Consider the following 20,718-nt stretch of genomic DNA (forward strand, 5'->3'; position numbering starts at 1 on the left):
ACTTTGGAAGGTGTCAGCCCCAGTTGAACAGGATGTGTGATAACATCACATATTCCATGGGGTCAGTGACATCTCCTCAACTGCTTCAGACAGAATTACAATGATATTCATTTCACACTGCCTGTGTATTTGGTTTCCGGTGTGTGTGTATGTGTGTGCATGCATGTGTGTTTATATGAAGGGTGTGCACACTCAAATGTATGTTTGTGTGTGTCTTTAGTATTGAACTTTCTGATGGGACTAGGATCATTATACATTCATTAGCTTTCCATTGTGACCAACATTGCATTTCTGGCTCTAATAGATAAAGGGCTTGCAAGTGCTGATTCATTTTTACCTATAAGGTTAGCATGTGATGCTTTACCTTAAAAAGCAGCAGTTTTAAATTGCTACTGGTTATAGAATGGGATTTGCTTCGTGGTCACTGACTGCAGAGAGCTAGAAAACCACACATCCACATCTAGGAAGTAAAGGAATTTGTTAAATACTGTAACTGTGTATCACCAGCCACTAACCATGTTCAGAACAAAAAAAGGGATCTTCATTATGACTACAAACAGGTTATAATGTTGGTATTTCTTTCTAGGAGTAATGCTCATGATAACAAACGTAAAGGAGCAAAACAGCATAGGAATACTGATAGAGTCACACCTGTCCTTTAAAGCCTGTGAAACCAACAAATATGAATCCATTGAATGTGTACAGTTACCCCAGATGAACACAGATACAAATCACTAAAGATCCATTACTGTGAAGAGTGAACAGATTAGTCATAAAGGAAAGGCTAGAAAGTATGGCTAAACATCAACAGAACAGTCTTCAAACAATATATAACAAAAATCAACTAACAATCACACTGTACATCAAAACCATGTTTATTCAAAAAAACAAATCAGTGAAGTAGTCAAAGAAATAGAACAAATACTTCAGCTGGACCAGGTATATTTAATAATGTATTTCTGAACACACTTGAATGACAGTTTACCAAGATTAATAAACATAGACCTAAATGTGAGCTATAGAAACACACTATAAGTAAAAAAAAAAAGACAGAAAATAAAAATCATACCATAAACAGTTTCAACAGGTATATTCACATACTCTGAATACATATCACATACCCACATGGTAAGAGTTGCAGGAGCTAGTTCTGAGTCAACCGGTTACAAGTGGCATTCCCCAGGCTCAGTCCTAGGACCCCTCCTGTTTGGCATATACTTCTCAGAGGTGCAAGCAAGCACAGGAGGACTATGGCTGACCAAGTTCACAGACGACTGCAAACTAGGGGCTATAACTGACTCTCTGGCAGACACAGACATCCTCCAAAAGGGTCTCACTGAGACAGATACCTGGTGTCAAAACCATGGCCTCAAGCTAAATGCCAAAAAGTGCATAGTCATCCCCTTTGGAAAAAACAAAGTACCCACAAACTACCACATAGGTGATAGCCCCCTAAATACAGAAGACATAATAAGGGATCTGGGGACCCAAGTAGATACTAATCTCTCCTTTGTTAATCACATTGCCAATGTGGTTTGAAAATCCTTATGTGTGGCCCACCTAATCACAAAAGGGTTTGCATCCAGATCAGAAGAGGTCATTGTGCCCCTCTACGCATCACTCACCAGACCCATCATAGAGTACAACATCCCATTTGGGATGTACCTTACAAGACACCTGCAACAGCTGGAGAAACCACAGAAGTACCTCACCAAGAGGATCACTGGCCTCAAACAGATGCCCTGCGCAGCTTGACTGAAGAAACTCCAGCTGTACTCGGTTGCATACCACCTACTCAGAGGTGATCTCTGCCTGACATACAAGGCCATGTTTAACCCAGAATTTATGGACATGCTCCACCTAAAGAAAACCATATCCCCTCGAGCCACAATCTCTAGGGATCTAAATCTCACCACAACAATAAATAGGACATGCTGGAGGGATAGATTCCTGTCCCAGAGACTTCCCATGCTCTGAAACAAGATTCCAATCTACATTAAGCAGAGCTCCTTGCTTACACTCTTCAAGAGAAACCTTGACGAGAGGATGGGAAACAGAAAGTTTACCCTGGGGATCACTTCAATGGCTCTGCTGGACAGAGGCACAGGGAACTAATCTAAGCGGGCGGCGAAAGCCAACACATTCTGGCTAGGCTTATAAATGCCTTCGGACAGATAGGCTAGTACCTACCTATGAACCACATATCATTTTTTCTAAGTACATTACCACATACTAGATAAATTATAAAATTCAAAATTAAAATCATCTGGAGCAAGTTAACTACACACCAATAAAAGTTTCACAACCTTCCCACATATCAAACAACAACATATAACTAACAGCACAAATTAATCATCCACGCCTTCTAACAGGGAGGGCAAAACCCCTCATACCTCCTTTATACATATTAACTTCACCATCACTCAGTAGCAACTGAAGTACAAAACACACCAAAAAGATGCAGTCACTGTAACTAATGTCATCTATAGTACATATTAACAAAAAAGAAAACAATTGACAGAGTATTCATTCCAAACACACATTAACAGAACATACTTCAACAAAACTCAATGCTGCCATAGCCTACAGGTGATAATTTGCTATTTGCTTTGTGTAGGAAAACCAGCTACTCATGTCAAGGAAGAGATCATTACAGCTGCTTGAGCCCCAGATTCCCACTAACTCATAGCCAGAGGACTCGAGTGGATGCTAGCTTGTGCAAACAGCTGCTTACACTACTCACAGCCAGGGACTCGAGTGGATGTTAGCTTGTGCAAACAGCTGCTTGCGCTACTCACAAACAGGGACTCAAGTGGATGTTAGCTTGTGCAAACAGCTGCTTACGCTACTCACAAACAGGGACTCGAGTGGATGTTAGCTTGTGCAAACAGCTGCTTACGCTACTCGCAAACAGGGACTCGAGTGGATGTTAGCTTGTGCAAACAGCTGCTTACGCTACTCACAAATAGGGACTCGAGTGGATGTTAGCTTGTGCAAACAGCTGCTTACGCTACTCACAAACAGGGACTCAAGTGTATATTAGCTTGTGCAAACAGCTGTTTACACTTGAATATAAGTTCAGCCAAGCAGCTGTATTGCCAAATGGCATCCTAGGAGATGAAGTGATAACAAGTACTTGCAGACTAGGTAAGTGGGAGGGTACTGTTAGGTTTAGGGAGTGTAGTGCAGACTGTTGAGGACTTTAAGGTTAGGGAGGGGAAAAGGGATTTTAGGTTTATGGAGTGATTGTGGACTTTTGGGCTAAGAAGGGAAAAGGGGATGTTAGGTGTAGGGAGCAATTGGAACTGGGCAGAGAAGGGGATTTTAGGTTTAGGGAATGATCCAGAATTTAGGTTTAGGGAGGAAATAGGAGACTTTAGATTTTGGGATGGTTGGAGGACTTTAGGATTAGGGACTGGATGGGAGTTTTTAGGATTAGGATCAAGGATCTGGAAAGGCTAGAATGCATTAAGGGAGGTGGGTTAGTGGAAGTTAAAGAATTTGCCAAAAGAAACAAGTGGCAGGAAAAACATTTGTCTTGAGCAAGTGTGTCACAAGCACATGTACTAAACACATCAAGGAATTTTAATGCATGTTTCCAGAGTAATAATTCCATACGGCTGCATTCCAGAGTGCTAGATACCATACAGAAGGGGTACCTGAGAACAATATGATTTATATTATCCTATCAATTACCTAAAATTTGTAAATTTTGCATTATCCTATCAATTATCTAAAATTAGTAATTCTGCACTGCCCTTGGCTTACTTATGCTTCTCCCCACCATTTTTGGCTCTGCTGTAACTTATTTACTTACTTCTGAAATATTACCCATATTGATAAGAACTTGCATTTGAAAACATTTAATATAAAGCTGCATTCAGTGAATGCACCTAGCAGAATTTGAGCAATGCTACAAAAAATGATAATTAGCACTTGTACATGAAAGCATAGGTACATATCAGCCCTTGTTTTTGTGTTTTACTGTTTTATTCATTTCATATTCAAAATATGTTGAGTAAGACTTTAGGAAAGTTATGTTTAGTAGAACCAACTTGTTAGAGAAACTGCCATGTGTCTGAAACCCTCACCCATGTCCTGTATAAATGATAGGCATATTTCCACTGTTACGTTCTCCTCTTCAGATATCTGCACCTAATACCCAAGATAGATGCTGTCACCATTGTGCACCACCCAAAGATTTAATGCATACTATAGTGTGATATCTGCATGTTAGTGAGGCAGTGGACTACATTTAATTAGTACTTCCTTACATTCCCTGCTGACATCCTAATCTACTATCAGTCCCTTTTCTGATGCACTGCTCTCTAATCTTCACCTCAAGTGTTGGGCTTCTCTCGGATTGCTGGTAAAAGTGCACAGGTATAGGCTGATAAGATCACACTTCCATGCATACCTCTCAACTGTCCAGATTTTCACAGAATGTCCAGATTTTTGCCTCATATTTTTTTCTTCTCCTCATAAAGTTGTTGGTTTTCTGGCAAATCATTAAGGATTGAATCAGAAAATTATGGCAAACATCTGAGTTATAGACTTCATACCCTTCAGAAAATTCAAGCTAATGCAAAACATGTCGCTCTATCAACTTTCCATATTTTTGGGCCTTATCCCCCATTATTTATGGCTCTACCTTGATTTCTTGTGCTAACAGGTTGGGAAGTATGGACTTCCATACAAGCTTCGCCCGCTTCACTCTCCTCCCACTTCCAATCCCCCAGCTGCACACTGTTATTTTGGGCCATCTCCACCCACTTCCATCCACCCAGTAAGTGTTTCTTAAAAGAATATCTCTATCCTCTTTCCTACATTGCATTACATTCTCTGCATCTGCAACCTTCTCCCATGGCTAATTCACACTACTCATACAGACAACTATGACATATGTCTGCTCTCTCCTACTTATCCTCTTAGCCTTCACACAAAAACCCACACAACCTCAGCAGTTGTACACACTTCGTTACACCCAGACTCAGACCTAACTCACACACATCTAATATATCACACTCCCAATAACTCGTTATTATTAATTTACACTATGACATATGTCTGCTCTCTCCTACTTATGTCACGTAGGCCTCTTAGCCTTCACACAAAAACCCACACAACCTCAGCAGTTGTACACACTTCATTACACCCAGACTCAGACCTAACTCACACACATCTAATATATCACACTCCCAATAACTCGTTATTATTAATTTACACTATGACATATGTCTGCTCTCTCCTACTTATCTCACGTAGGCCTCTTAGCCTTCACACAAAAACCCACACAACCTCAGCAGTTGTACACACTTCATTACACCCAGACTCAGACCTAACTCACACACATCTAATATATCACACTCCCAATAACTCATTATTATTAATTTACACTATGACATATGTCTGCTCTCTCCTACTTATCTCACATAGGCCTCTTAGCCTTCACACAAAAACCCACACAACCTCAGCAGTTGTACACACTTCATTACACCCAGACTCAGACCTAACTCACACACATCTAATATATCACAGTCCCAATAACTCGTTATTATTAATTTACACAACAAACCCTAACTTTCCCCAAAACCATGTATTCCAAAAGCAACAAATTAACTCCCATTCTAGTTATACTCCTAGTTAGAGGAAACACCAAGACTAATTCAGGTATGTCGAACAGCAATACCTCAACCTAAACCAGCAAACAGTATCAAGTAACCTGCTCTCTCCTGAATACCCACATCATCAAGAATAAAACTGATCAAATAAATGTCTTCTCCATACAACATGATCTAGACATTATAGCTGTTAAAGAAACATGGCTGAAAGCTGTTACCCATAGTCTTCACCACCTCATACCAAACTATATATACCTACAAAACTCCAGACCAGACAAAAAAACAGGGATGCAGCAACCTTAACCCTACCATCATTACCCAAGCAAACAACAACTCAAACATGTTTATCATTCTGAAAAAAAAAACTCACTTGCTCTAGCCATTGCATGCTTCTTTCCACAAGTCTCAGTTTCAAAATTTAAACTCATCATCCAGCAAATAAACTGAAGAGTAAAACTCATAACATTATGTATCAATCATAACATCGAAAAAGATTATCTCCGAATGTGTTCTTTCCTGATTTTTGTGCGTTATTTTGGATTTCTTTGTACTGAATGTAAGCTGACAGTGTTTTGACTAGATTTGCAAACTTAGAAAATCTGGTCATATCGTTTTTTACACTTTCTTGTAAAGCAACACTTTTGTATAACGTCATCAGTAAATTTCTTTTTTTTTTTTATTTCATTGTCATACTGTACCTGAATGAAATGATTGCTTAGTTTAGCCTATTAATGCTTGCTCTATACTTCTTATGCGGCAATGTAAATTTTTCATTCCAAAGGATTTTGTCAACTCTCTTCTGCATGTTGTGGGGGACTGTACTCCCCACACCCCCTTAGCAAGTATAACTACCCTCTCTCTGGAGTTGCACCATTCTTGGGGTAGGGAAGTCAAGTTAGGGTGAGATCTACTCTTCAGAATCACCAGTTTTTTCAGGACTTTATGTGAAACATCCTCACTGTCATTTTTCATTCATTTTAGCTACTCAAACAGATTAGACAAAATCACAATGTACTCTAGGACAGTGCTGCGGTAGCGTTGTCGTCTCACAGTAAGACATCCTGTTCGATTCTCAGCTAAAGCGTCCTCTGTGTGGAGACATGCGTGAATGGACGTACCTTCGTTGAAGGTTGTGCATCAGGGCTGGCAACTCGGTACGTAAAAATCTACTGCCGATCATTTGCGGACCGGAGTTCCGCTGTGGTGACCCCTAACAGGGAAAAGCCAAACGATACAACAATAGTGTACTCTAGGACAAGTGACTTTATTACACTGAATTAAGCACTTTTGTCTTTTCTGCAATTGAAACAAGATTTCTTCAGAATCATGACTCATAAAAAACAACACCTGCAGTACAAGTGGCATGCTAATATTAAATCAGTCCAAAACAAACTTGCTAACCAGTAATTCAAAAGGTACCACTGATACGGGAACTTACCACCCCATTAGCCTCATGATCCTGGTCTGCAAGGCCATGGAATGTATCATCCTGGAGCTTATAAACAAAGGCATAGGTAACCTCCAAACTCTGGACCCCACTCAGTTTGGGTTTGTAGAAGGTGGATCATGTCTCCTAAACCTAATTCACTTCTTTGAAGCAGTCACCAGTGCCGTGGATGAGGGTAAAGTGGTGCACACAGCCTATCTTGAACTCACCAAGGCTTTCAACACCATCCCCCACTCTGGAATTATAGATGAACTCACTAAACTGGGCATAAATCCCTATGTCACAAGATGGGTGGCCAACTGGCTCACTGACAGAACCCACACAGTGAAAGTAGCTGATTCCAAATCTGACTTCAGACCAGTGACAAGTAGAATATCACAGGGTTCAGTCCTGGGTCCTCTCCTCTTTGGCATCTATTTCTCAGAAGTCCAGGCTAATACAGTAGGTCTTTGGCTAATAAAGTTTGCAGACAACTGCAAACTAGGAGCCATAACAGAATCGCCTAATGATGTGGACATTCTACAAAAGGGCCTCACTGAGACTGATGGTTGGTGTCAAAGTCATGGCCTCAAGCTCAATGCCAAGAAGTGATTTGTCATCCCCTTTGGGAAAAACACTTTACACATGAACTACCACATAGGCGGTAGCCTACTAAATGCCAAAAGTGTGATAAGAGACCTTGGGACACAGATGGATAATAGTATCTCCTTTGATAATCACATCGCCACAGTAGTCAGAAATCCTTCTACGTGGCACACCTCATCACAAAGGGGTTCTCCTCCAGAAAAAAGGAGGTCATTGTTCCTCCTACTCATCCCTTATCAGACCCATTATAGAGTACAATGTCCCATTTGGCATGTACCTCGCAATACATCTACAACAACTGGAAAGGCCACATAAATACCTCACTGAAAGGATTACCGGCTTCAAACAGATGTCATATGCAGACCATCTCAAAAAACTCCAGCTCTACTCCATTGCATATTGCCTACTCAGAGGTGATCTCTGCCTAACATACAAAGCTATGTCAAACCCAGAGCTGTTGGACATGCTACACTTAAAGAAATCCCAATCTCTCTGAGCCACATGCTCCAGGGACCTAAACCTTGCCACCACAATAAACAGAACATGTTGGAGAGATAGATTCCTGTTCCAGAGACTTCCCATGCTCTGGAACAGACTACCCATTCATGTCAAACAAAGCTCGTCATTAGCCCTCTTTAAGAAAAATCTTGATGATTGGATGGGAAATAGAAAATTCACCCCGGGGATCACTTCTGTGGCTCTGCTCAACAGGGGCACAGGAAAATAATTTTCTTGGATGGCAAAAGCCAGGGAACCTTTTGGCTAGGCTTATATAGGCCCAAGGGCCAATAGCCTAGTGCAAACCTATGAACGAATAAAGCAAAATTTAACTTGGAGAGTATTAAATTGTGAAATTCACTGGTATCCTTTTTAAGTATTTTACAGGGGATCTTCATTCTGTATTCCCAACACCCCTTCTACTTTTATTCACTGACTCCAAGATTGCTGTACCATGAAGCAAGGTAAATACCAAGAGACACCACAAGCTTGCAATCAACATAAATGATCCCTGATCACACTTAAATTTTCTCTGTTCTAAATATTCAGTCTTTGAACTTTCAACAGGAGTCCAGCCTCTTGAATGTTTTCCAACTAACAAAATGTCAACTTTTCATCAATTGTCCAAAACCCACATTTTCAAAGAGAGACATATTGAGAGAGCATATCTCTTTACCATAGGTTACACCGACCCCAGAGTTGCTTATAGATTCATAGGTTCATACGTAGGTACTAGGCTATCAGCCCAAGGGCCTATGCAAGCCTAGCCAACAAGGTCACCTAGCTTTTGCTACCCAAGAAGGATAATTACCTGTGCCCCTGTCAAACAGGGCCACAGAAGTGATTCCTGGGGTGAATTTCCTATTTCCCATCCACTCATCAAGATTTTTCTTGAATAGTGCTAGTGAGGAACTATGCTTGACATAGATAGGTAGCTTGTTCCAGAGTATGGGAAGTCTCTGGGATAGGAATCTATCCCTCCAGCATGTTCTGTTTATTGTGGTGACAAGGTTTAGGTCTCTAGAGCGTGTAGCTCAGAGGAATAAACTAATAACAGATGCAACAGAGTCCAGGTAAATTGCCAACAATATAATTAAACAAAATGATCAGATTGTCATAGTTGGCTTTCACAACATGAATATTTACCACACAGGAATATATCTAAGGAAGGCATCTATCAGCATAGATATATGATGTGTTAGGAAAGTGAGCCCAGGTGTGTCTTAAATAATAGTACTACTTGTTTCATGGCATGAGATTGAAGGTGGTTTGTGTGTTCCTTAAAGTTTAGTTTATCTATCAAAATGCCCAAATCCTTAAACACTTTCACTTGTTCCAGGAGTGAATTAAATAAAGTGATAATTCCTACCAAACAATTCTGACAAACTATGCATTTCCATTTAGATGTGCTACATTGTAAACCTAATACTTTGACTACTCTCCAATGCCTGCTACATAATTAATTAATTCAGTTATGCCATTATTAGATATAACCATTCAGTTTTCAGTTATCTGTATGTTTAACAAGCCATGTATGAGGTATCTTAGGAAAGGTTGAAAACTGGATTTACAATAATACAGGTTCCAACAACAATCAATCCCAGTATAGCTACTCTTTGTTTTTGAGTCATTAGCCCATTATGAATCAGGTGTGTGATATATTGATGTGCTAACATAATTTACTGTTGCAAATATAGCTTGATGTGGGTGTGTATCAAATGCCTTTGTCAGTTCCAGGTACAGCTGCTAGTGCTAGCCCCATATCATTGAACATTGGCCATGGTTATATAATCATAGAAGTCAACCAATTTGTTAAAGCTCAAAAGCTGCCTATAAAACCATGTTGGGATATGTCCATGGACTTGTAATAGATCTTCTGTTGAATTAAATTGTTTAGGTGGCATCTTTTGAAACACTTCTCTAAGACAGATGGCAACCTAATTGGTCTATAATTAGATAATATGCATGTATAATCCCTCTTATAAATAGGAGCAACTAAAATGTCTTCTATACATGTCGTAAATAACCATATTTTAGAGAATTATTAAGATTATTAAATATATTTTGAACAATCCACTAAAAGACTCAGGGCCCATGGTTCTGGTGCTTTTCACAGATCTCAAACTATTTTTATTTCACATAGTACCAAATAAAGGCATAATGTGGTTATTTTGATATGCAGGTTCTGTGCTAATGCATCAAATAAATGAAATTAAATTATTTTATTAAGTTTGTGAAGTGGATATTAAATCAGTCATCCAACTCTTCTGTTTCATATACACAATTGTTATTCCCCTTTAATGGCCGAATTAACTGACTCCCCTTTCTCTGATAATTAACATATATGTAATATGCTTTTTTGTTCTCTTTAACTTTTGCTAAGTTGTTTCCATAAGTTGCTTTGGGCTCGCTGATAGCTCATTGCAGCTTCTTACATATCATATTTAGACGTCTTTTATTATAGTGAATATAATGTTTCTTATAGAAGGCAAACAATTTTATCTTGGCATAGTGTAACTTAGTTAAGCAACAATTCCACCATGCAAGCAGTTTTGAACAAGATAACTTTACATATTATACCTTAATAACAGAATTCAGGGCTGTAATGTAACACTCATATAAAAAATCCCATCCATGTCCAGCTTCAGATTTATTTTGCAGCATTTGCCCAATCAGCATTACTAAGATTTGCTTTAGTTTGTCATTTTGTAATGCCTTGTAATTAAAATATTTTGTAACAGTCTTGTATGGCTTTGTTTTATTGATGTTATTATAATCGGATGCACCCAAACCTTTAATATCCTTGAAGTTAGTGATGATTTGTCAACACCAAATCCAGTTTGCAGTACATGAATGGCTGTACTTTTCATAAATAAGGCATTTAAACACTTATACAAGACAACTTTAATATTGACTTTCTATTTCCAACAGGATAATTAAAAATGTCAGGTAATATCCCACAAAAACAGTCTTGGTACATCAAATGTAAGTTTAAAGACTACTAAACATAAATTGCCTGTGAATATGTAATATTTCACCTTACACAGAGCAGCAAAAGAAATATTTATTATTAAAGGAATACACTTTTGAGGAATATCTCATAATGAGGTCTAAAAATCCTAAATTTGAAAAGAAAAAAAAGTACAATTTCAGGATAAGCTCTGAAGATTCAATCAGTTGTTAAGTATTGATTGATCTGGTCCTAAGCATTTACCAATAATAACTACTTTTGTTTTATTGGGATTAAACTGAGTATTTTTAATCAGTAACCATCTTTTAAGTTTAAGAATACAGTCTTGTAACTTAATTTCAGTTAAGGTACAATGTCAGAGGGAAGTAAATAGTGTGGAAAGAAATAGCCAGGGAATTGTTATGGCTAGGCTTGTATAGGCCCTAGGGCCAATAACCTAGTACCAACCTATGAGCCTATGAACAGTGTTCTCAATATATTCTTTCATTTAAAATCCACGTTAATGTCTCCATATATTATTCACCTATTGATAGAATATTAAAGGAAATAACCACATCTCAGAGGAAGCCCTGCAGAAATGACCATTATTTCTGCATTTCCACTTAGTAATTTCAGTATTAGTTTCTCATTAGCAAGATAAGTACAGTTGTGTTGTTTTGTGGCAAACCCTACCAAAACTAAACTAAGATAACTCATCTAAATTAGTGGGCATTTCACTTTCTCCACTAATTCAGTGATCTGAGATTAGAATATTATGTTTAGTGGTGCTTGGAGTTTAGTAGTTTGCAGAGGAGTACAGAGGGCTTTTCTTCAGTCAACAAACAATGTAAATGAGTGTTAGCAGAGTTGGACTTAACGTTTTTGGTTTTATGGTTCATTTTCAAAATTTTAAATATATCCAAAAAAGTAATTGTCAAACGAAGCATTTTCAGTTTTATGGAGTTAAACTTCAAATTTTATACATATATCAAAAAAGCAAGTCAATATTAAACTTCAAAAGACTGTTTAATAAAATAAATGATTCACAGTGTCAAAGCGTTCTGTCACATTTGGCAGTTAATGCTGAGGATTAAGTCTATAAATGTTAACAACGTGCTTCCTGTAGTTCAGGGTTTGAGGCTGACAGGCACTACTTGTCTACTACGTGAGTCTGAGCACATCACTTAACCAGAGTGTGCTATTGGGAGATTGAGAAACTGGGCTAGATTCCAAAATGCTCTGCTGGACTGCATGCCTAGTAATTACCTAAGAAACTGTAAGTCCGCTAAGGGACTGTCTGCTTAAACTAAAATTAAACATTTTTGTCAAACACTTGCCTTTACTTTGTCCAAGACAAAAGTTATGCAGAGAGTGTGTGAGAATTCACTGTTGATTTGGAATAAAAAAAAATTCTTATAAACTATTTTTGGTAAGATAATAAGTAGTGGGCCTTATTCCAAAGCACCTACTCTCAGTGTAAGTGACCACTTACACTAAGAGCAGATCTTTTGGAATCTGGCCCCCAGTGTAAGCATGTTTATAGACAGACCTTTCACTTACACTGAGAGCTTGTCTTTCGGAATGAGGGCAGATTTGCACTGACAGTAACTCTTGGAATATGACCTAGTATGTATTAGTTTTAACCAACCTCCGCCAAGCCTTGAAGCGTTAAAATCCTAAAAAAGTATAAAGACTGAAAGATATATTTTTAAGTTCTCATATGAAGTATTTGAGATCATGTTAATCCCTTGCAAATGTTTCCTGTAAGTGTAGTAACGCATTTTAATTTACTTTGTATATTAATCAGTTCAGCAGCAGACTACTTAATACCTATTTGTAATTTTCCATACCAGATATGTATATGCCCCATTAACACCCTAACCAAGATAAGGATTAGGGGTGAGAATTACAAAACCTCCTTCTTATGTTCTTCTGACAGGGTTTGTTAGGACCTTATGCCATTTATTGGACAGAATTTCTGTAGCATTCATTCTGTATATTTTACTGTACATTGTTACTTGTATTGTATTAGAGCAGCTCATTTTGTTTAGTTAGTTATTTTTACTTTCCTTAAATCAGATAAAATCGACTAAGTGCCAATGCCTGTTTTCTGTTCTTGTTAAACAGGTTATCTAGATTTACATGACATACCATAAGGGCTGAAGGATTTACACCAATGTCTACATAGGATAGAGCTTGTATTTGTCTGCACTGTACCTCTAGACTAAGTGTTCTTGTGATTTTCATAATGTCTGTCTGCATGCAGTTGTTGTTTCTAGTTCTTTCTCAATATGTATTTGTGGTTCTCATGCAAACATAGTATTTTTCATATAAATCTGCATTAAACAGAGTTGTTCTGCAAACAGCTCTAAACCATTATATCTAAATGCTGAAAGTTATCTGAGATACAGCACAAATTAAAAAAAAATCTCTTATGCAGAGTTATCCACAGAAGACAAGCTATAAGATATATTAACCTGCTTTACTGTTAATTATAAATTAAACTTAATACAGTCTAATAAAGGCTTGAAAATAAAACATCTGCTAAGGATCTGAAATGGAAATCTGAATTTTCATGCAAAGTTATTCCACGAGAAGGAAAGTATGCATTCCCAGTGATGTAAGTTTCCACCCAGTAGCATAGCTGAAGTGTGAAAAGAGGGGAAACTGCCCCAGGTACAAAGTGTTGGGGGGTGATCAGCTGATCCCAATATCTCTTTAATGCAGTATCAGCTTTTAAATGCTGAGATTACATTTGCAGTGAAATGTGAGTGCTGTAGTGTTCTATGTTTGGGGTAAAGTGTTGCAACTGCTTACTACATTGTAACAAGCTGTTTACTACAGTATAAAAGTGAAAAACATTTTAACTAAAATCCAAATGCTGGAGCAGTTTGTGCAGGCAGTATATAAACTGTAGCAATAAGAAAATATTAAAATATGTTGAGGGAAGGTTAGAGGCAGAGCACAGAAATGGGACTGGATGGCTGGGGCAGAGAATCATGCATCTGGCCACAGTGAAGAACTATTTTTTTTTTTTTTGCTCTTTACTTGAAGGGAGGGATTGCTGGTTCATAGTACCAGCCCAGTGCAGTGGTTGGATCAGCTATGGATCTATTTGTTATTAAATATTCATTTCAGCTATCGGTATATACATCATCTGTTACAGTACAACCCTTACCCAAAAGAAGATGTATTTACTACTTAAGAATTTCATTTGACTCCTCTAAAAAAAGGTCTATATTGTACACACCATTTTCATAATGCTTACTCAGAGTACAAATGGTTTACTTTTAACTTATCATATGGATATATGCATAAGAGAATTCATTCAGAATTAATTTGCCAATTATCTATTTAATCTGGTACTGGGAGCTTATTACAGCACTCTGTGTCTGCAAGGTATATTAAGTCATCCTGAAAGGGTACTAGCCCATCAAAAGATGCACAAGAGCACACACACACACACACACACACACACACACACACACACACACACACACACACACACACCTATGGACTTACTGGTTCTTGAGTTTTGACCCTAACTGACTTTATCTCTTCATCACTGAAAAAGTCTCAAGCAGGTGTGTCAAATCCACATCCCTAACCCCCAACAAAACATATGTTTTATATTGTGAATTATTTTGTAAATGTTTCTAAATTGTACACTGTAATATGCTTAGAGGTAGATCCCATATATGTTGCTATTGGTCATGATCCAGTTTTATTATGCTGACATCCGAGGAATATTCTGTTTTGTAACATCTGTCTCTGAAACAAGCAAGGTGTTTTTTGGGAATTTCAGTGTTTAGATACACAATTTATTTCTTTAGAGTGAGGCATAGTTTGAGATTGATTCCAGGTGTTTTTTTTTCCTACGCTTGCAGGGTAGACAACTGGAAAGTTGACAGTGGGGATGACCCAGCAGAAAGCAATGGTCTTTCAGATTTTGGAAAGGTGAGTTCTAAGCTCGATGGCAGGTATAACAAGTCATAAACAAAGCATTTCTAAAACCTACTTGGTCAAAACATTTTAAATCTTAAAGAAATAAAGACATTTCTCTGTCACTTTTCACATTAAGATGTGAAAATTATTATTGCAATGCATGTGTATACAAAAGAAGGTTAAGGGAGTTTGAAAATGAAAAGTACGCTATAAATTTTTTCACTTCATTTATTTTATTTATTTTACATTTGTTAACTGGGAAAATCCAGCTAGACAAGGTCCATTTTCAATGGAGTCCCGGGGAGAAAAGCTCTGAAAATATGAGCACAGCAAAATTACAGATAGTAAATGAATAACAGCCACAATTTCCTGGAAAAATACAAAAGTTTTAGTACAAGATTTTAGACAAATTATTAGAAACTAGCCTAGAGAGAACAAGTTTAAATAAAAAAGTTTATATAAATATGCAAAATCCTATGAAGTACAAAAGGTAATAAGAGTAAGATACTTGACATAGTAAGATAAGACCTATGTTGGGAAATTGGATCCATAGCAGTTGGAGAGTGCAATGATGAGGAGTTGTATCAAGTTATGCATGAGCAGATCCAAGTTTCCAGAAGGTGTGATTTAAGTAGTTTTTTGAATGGTGTAATATTTGTGGTAGAGATAATGGGGGAAGGGAGGTTATTCCAGGCCTTAGCAATAGTATGAGAGTAGAGAGATTTTACTGCAGTGCTGTTGTGTTGTTAACCCTAATGGTACTGAGAAGAGATTTAGTGGTAGAGTGGAGGGGGCGAGTGGTAGAGTAATGGGTGAGCAAATGTTGTAAGGCAGGAGTTTTCTCAAGGTTGGTCAGGATGTTAAATGCAGTGGTTAGCTATCAGAAAGTGAGTAATTGGGGTAATTCTAGCCATTTAAGATGTCTTAGTACATGGCAGTGGTGGGTTCTGAAAGTAGAGTTATTGTCAAATTTAGCAATTTTGTTGTAACATGATTCCATTTTATCAAGATCAGTTTTTCTAATGTGGGTTAAAATTGGGGCTGCATATGTAAGAGTGGATAAGTGAGTTTCAGCTAAGGTGAGTCTTGCCTTATCAGTGAGAAAGTTCTTGCACCTATAGAGAGTACCCATTTTCTTATGAACCTTTTGGACAGTTTGGGCTATGTGAACATTGAAGTAGAGATTTTTGTTTACTACCCCAAGGAGTTTGGTGTGAGTTGAAGGAGTGATTAGTGTACCATTTTTGGATGAGATAGATAATGTTGGGGAACTGGACTTGGATTTTATTTGGAGTGAATAATAGTAATTTTGTTTAGTTGGGGGAATATCAGTGATCCAATTTTCAATAGCAGACAAGGATTGTTGAGCAAGTTGCTGTAGGGTAGAGGAAGATGTGGCTGCACAGATGAGTGTTGAGTCATCAGCATACTGTATAAGAGTGCCTTGATTTATGGCAGTGTGAAGGTTGTTTGTAATGATGGAAAAGAGAAGTGGACCCAGTATTGATCCTTGTGGTACACCAATGGAATTAGGAAGTAGGGAAGATAGGACATCTTGCCATTGGATAGCCTGTTGTCTTTCACAGAGATAACTTTTGAACCAGGATATAGTAGAGGTAGCAAAGGATAAGGATGTAAGGGCATCTAATAGCTTTGGGTGTGACACTATGTCGAATGCCTTGGAAAGGTCCAGGAAGGTAGCAGAAACAAAATTGTTATTGTTCCTATGGTAGTTAATTTGATTTGTGAATGAAAGAAGTGCAGTAGATGTACTGTGATGTGGACGAAAGCCATGTTGGCTGTGGGAAAAAGGTTGTGTGTGTTCAGGTATTGCATGACGTGAAAATGAATACATTTTTTGAGGAGCTTAGATAATGGAGGAAGTATGGCTATTGGGCGGTAGTTTGAGTAGTCATAGGAGTGACTACCTTTATGTAGGGGGATGATGAAGGATATCTTCCAGAGTTGAGGGACATATGCTTCCTGAATGGACCAGTTAATAAGGATTGAGGCTGGATAGGCCAGTGAGTCAGCTGCCATTTTTAGAAAGGTAGCAGGTATATCATCTGCGGCTAAAGTGGTAGGTTTTAAGTTTAGAAGGAGTTTTTTTAATTTTGGTTGCAGGAACAGGTGAGAGAATGAAGGGGGTATGTCATTTGTTGTAGTAGTACTGTTTCTTGGTGAGTTTTCATTTTTAGTTATGGTAGTGGAATTGTTTTTGGATAATTGGGTGGACAGGGTCTGTACTCAGTTTAGGAAAGTGTTGGTTAAATTGGGGGGCAATGTCATCATTATTGTTAATTGGAGAGGTGGGGGGGTAGGAGTTGTTGTTTTACCAGGTTTTTGTTTGGAGATTTAAAAAGTAGTTTTGCTTAGCTAGTTTGGTTTGTTTTTTGACTAGATTCCTTAGATGTCTATAGTTTTGCATGGCCTGGTTAGAACTATCTTTTTTCCATATCTTTTAGGCCTTGTCCTTAGCTTTATGTAAGGCTCTAGTATCCCTATGTAGCCGTGGGGCACAATTTGCTTTGACTTTTATTTTTCTAAGAGGAGCAATAGAATTGAAAACATTGATGAACACGTTGTTATAATAGTCAACTGCTTTGTCTAGATCTGGGGCTAGTAGGGGTTTCCAGTTACATTGTTTTAAGATGTCATTTAGGTCATTTTGGTTGACCTTGTGGACATCCCTAATCTGTCTGTAAATGATGGGGTCTGAGTTAGTAGTACTTTTCATTAGAAGGAAAGTGGGGTGATGGTCACTTAGACAATCTGGAAGGCATCTTATCTGGTAGTTTTGTCTGGGGTTGCTCACTAGTGTCCATTCAGTTATGGATTGTTTGTGAGATTTGTTATCTATTCTGGTGGGTTCATGAATAAGTGCAGTAAATCCATAAAGGCTGATCTGATTAGAGAGGTTAGAGTAGCTACATGCTAGCCAGTCTGTGTTCAGGTCCCCCAATAAAATAGTTTCTTGTGGCAGGTTATGGTTAAGCCATTGAAGCATTTCTTCTATGATGGAAATGTTGTTACCTGGAGGGATGTAAGTGCAAAGAATATTTATGTTTTTTTCACTGTTTAGGGCAGGACAGATCCTAAGGTCTCTGCATTTTGAAATAAGGGTATAGGGTTAAGGAGGGATTTAAGGTTAAGTGTGTTCTTAAATAAAATAGCGACACCACCTCCTTTCCTACCAGATCTGTCTAATCGTAGAATATTATAACTGGGTGGGAGGATTTCTTCACTGCGGATGGTGGGTTTTAACCAGGTCTCAGTTATAGTTAGTATATCAGGGGAGTATTGACTAATAAAGGCATGCCAGTCAGGGAGTTTGCTGTAAATACTTCTGGTGTTTATGTTTATGATGAGTAGATCAGATCTTCCTTATGAAGTCTGTTCTCCAAATCTAAATTATTAATGCTGTCAGCTTTGTTCCTTTTTTTATTTTGCCAAATAGTAGCATTTCAGTGACACACCTAATCAGTGGTGAAAAGGGAATGTTCCCTCATCCCCACTGTACTACGATCTCAACAACAGTCCGCTTAGTTGTACATCAAAACTGAATGTTGATATACAACTAAGTTAACATGCAAACCGCATGTTTTTCTTTCTTTACCTAATTTTTTTTTAACTACTGATTTACGCAAAAGTGTGTTTTCGATAAAATGCATTTTCACGTAAATCCACTTGTGAATCTCCCATTTCGGTGAAACAGAATTCGTCAAAATAAAGTAGATCCATATATATATATATATATATATATATATATATATATATATATATATATATATATATATATATATATATATATGTGTGTATATATATATATATATATATATATATATATATATATATATATATATATATATACGTATATATGTATATATATATATATATATACCCTGTTAAAGTCTAACAGCTGCATTTCAATCTACCACAGTTCATCTTAGTAATGGTTCTCAAGCCTAACTGTGCTCAAGGAAGACAATATGTAGAAAATATTACATCGTAGTCACATTATAGTCAAAATCAGTCACTAAGGACCTCTTCATTGTACCGTTTGATGTGCAACAGTGACCCTGTGCATGTAAGTTTATGAATGAAAGTGCATTGGTTGTGATTTTTTTTTAATTTATTTCACTACAAGAACAAAGGGGATACTCACAACTGTGAACAGTACAAGATGCAAAGTGGTACAAAAACTGACAGAAATCATATATGGGGTCTGTAGAGGCAGATTAGGTGGAGAAATCCAAATTTAAGAACATAAGTACATTTTAAAGAGAGATACATTAGAATTTTGATCGGACCATGCTTACTGTCCTGAATACATTGTTTTAATTTCTCTTCTTCAGAGAGTCATTCAAGAGATGAACCGGATGGGAATGATAATCGATTTGGCCCATGTCTCTGTGAAGACAATGAAGGATGCACTGGAGTTATCTAAGGCCCCAGTCATCTTTAGCCATTCTTCAGCCTATAAGATCTGTGAACACAAACGTAATGTTCCTGACGATGTTCTGAGACTAGTAGTAAGAAATATGTTCCCTTTATTTTTTAATGTTTAATTTTTATACATAAATCAACATTCACTGTACCACTGATTGCGGCATCTTCAGTGAATCACATATGCATTAACTTAAAATCAAGAGAAAATTATTTGTACTCATGTAAATGTGATCACTATGCTGTGATTTTATAACTCAGGTGAGTTTCCTTTCAGAACCTTACTCACATTCTATCTTATATGTCTAACTTAGTATTTCTAAATATTTAGATAGGTGAATATAATATTTTTTGTGTGTCTGCAGTGAATTGTCATGTCTATTCCTGGTTTATTTTTCTACCATGTGTCTCTGTAGTATATATATGGAATTTAATAGCTGGATATGTGATATGCTGTATATCTGAATGTGAGGAGTGTGTATAAATAACCTCTGAATATTGCATTTATACTACTGGTTTGACGATGCTGCTGTTTTTGTATTTTTTAATATTTTATGCATTCTAAGGGACAGAACACAAGTTTCTTAACTGCATAGCTTTGTGGTGTTTTATGCTTTTATTACATACTTTATTGAGTTTGCTGTTTTCATGCTGCTTTATTTATTTATCTATCTATCTATCATCTGTCTATCTGTCTGTCTGTGTATCTATCTATCTATCTATCTATCTATCTATCTATCTATCTATCTATCTATCTATCTATCATCTGTTGTTAATCAGGCTGGCCCTACTGGGAAGAGCCCATATTTCACAGGGAGGGGTGAGAAGAAAACCTCTCGGTGAACTTTAAAAAAAAGATCAGATATAGCAAAGATCACATAAAACAATCACCTGCTGATGGGACTGAGATCCAAATCAAATCCCACCTTCGCACCTTCAAATGTGTGGATCCAGTGCTCTGACTCCTTCCCTTCCATAAACATAATCCCTCTCTTCTACCCTCTTAATACCAAAGATCACGTTCGCTGCCTAAAAGAACAGAGTAACTCTTAAACATATTGTCTAAACATAGAATAATGGTAGCACTAGTTTTATATACATACATGAATAATGTAGGTCGAGAATCCAGGACCCCTAGGGTACCCCCCCATTTTTCGAGGTACCTAAAGTGAAAATTTGGAAGGGAGTGATGTTAAACCAAATGAAAATAGGACAACACCTTAGAT

At 37.5% G+C, this 20,718-nt stretch overlaps 1 protein-coding gene across 1 annotated transcript in view; it reads left to right on the forward strand.

Moving 5' to 3' along the window:
* The window catches only part of DPEP1 (dipeptidase 1), a 250,577-nt gene that overhangs the window by 148,902 nt on the left and 80,957 nt on the right, over positions 1-20,718 (forward strand). The window contains exons 6-7 of the mRNA XM_044081592.1: positions 14,989-15,058; positions 19,402-19,578. Coding sequence (XP_043937527.1) covers positions 14,989-15,058; positions 19,402-19,578 — 247 coding nt within the window. The remainder of the gene's footprint in view (positions 1-14,988; positions 15,059-19,401; positions 19,579-20,718) is intronic.

The sequence above is a fragment of the Protopterus annectens genome, chromosome 8.part1 (assembly GCF_019279795.1).
Source record: "Protopterus annectens isolate FY-2018-M chromosome 8.part1, PAN1.0, whole genome shotgun sequence".
Classification (NCBI taxonomy): Eukaryota; Metazoa; Chordata; order Ceratodontiformes; family Protopteridae; genus Protopterus; species Protopterus annectens.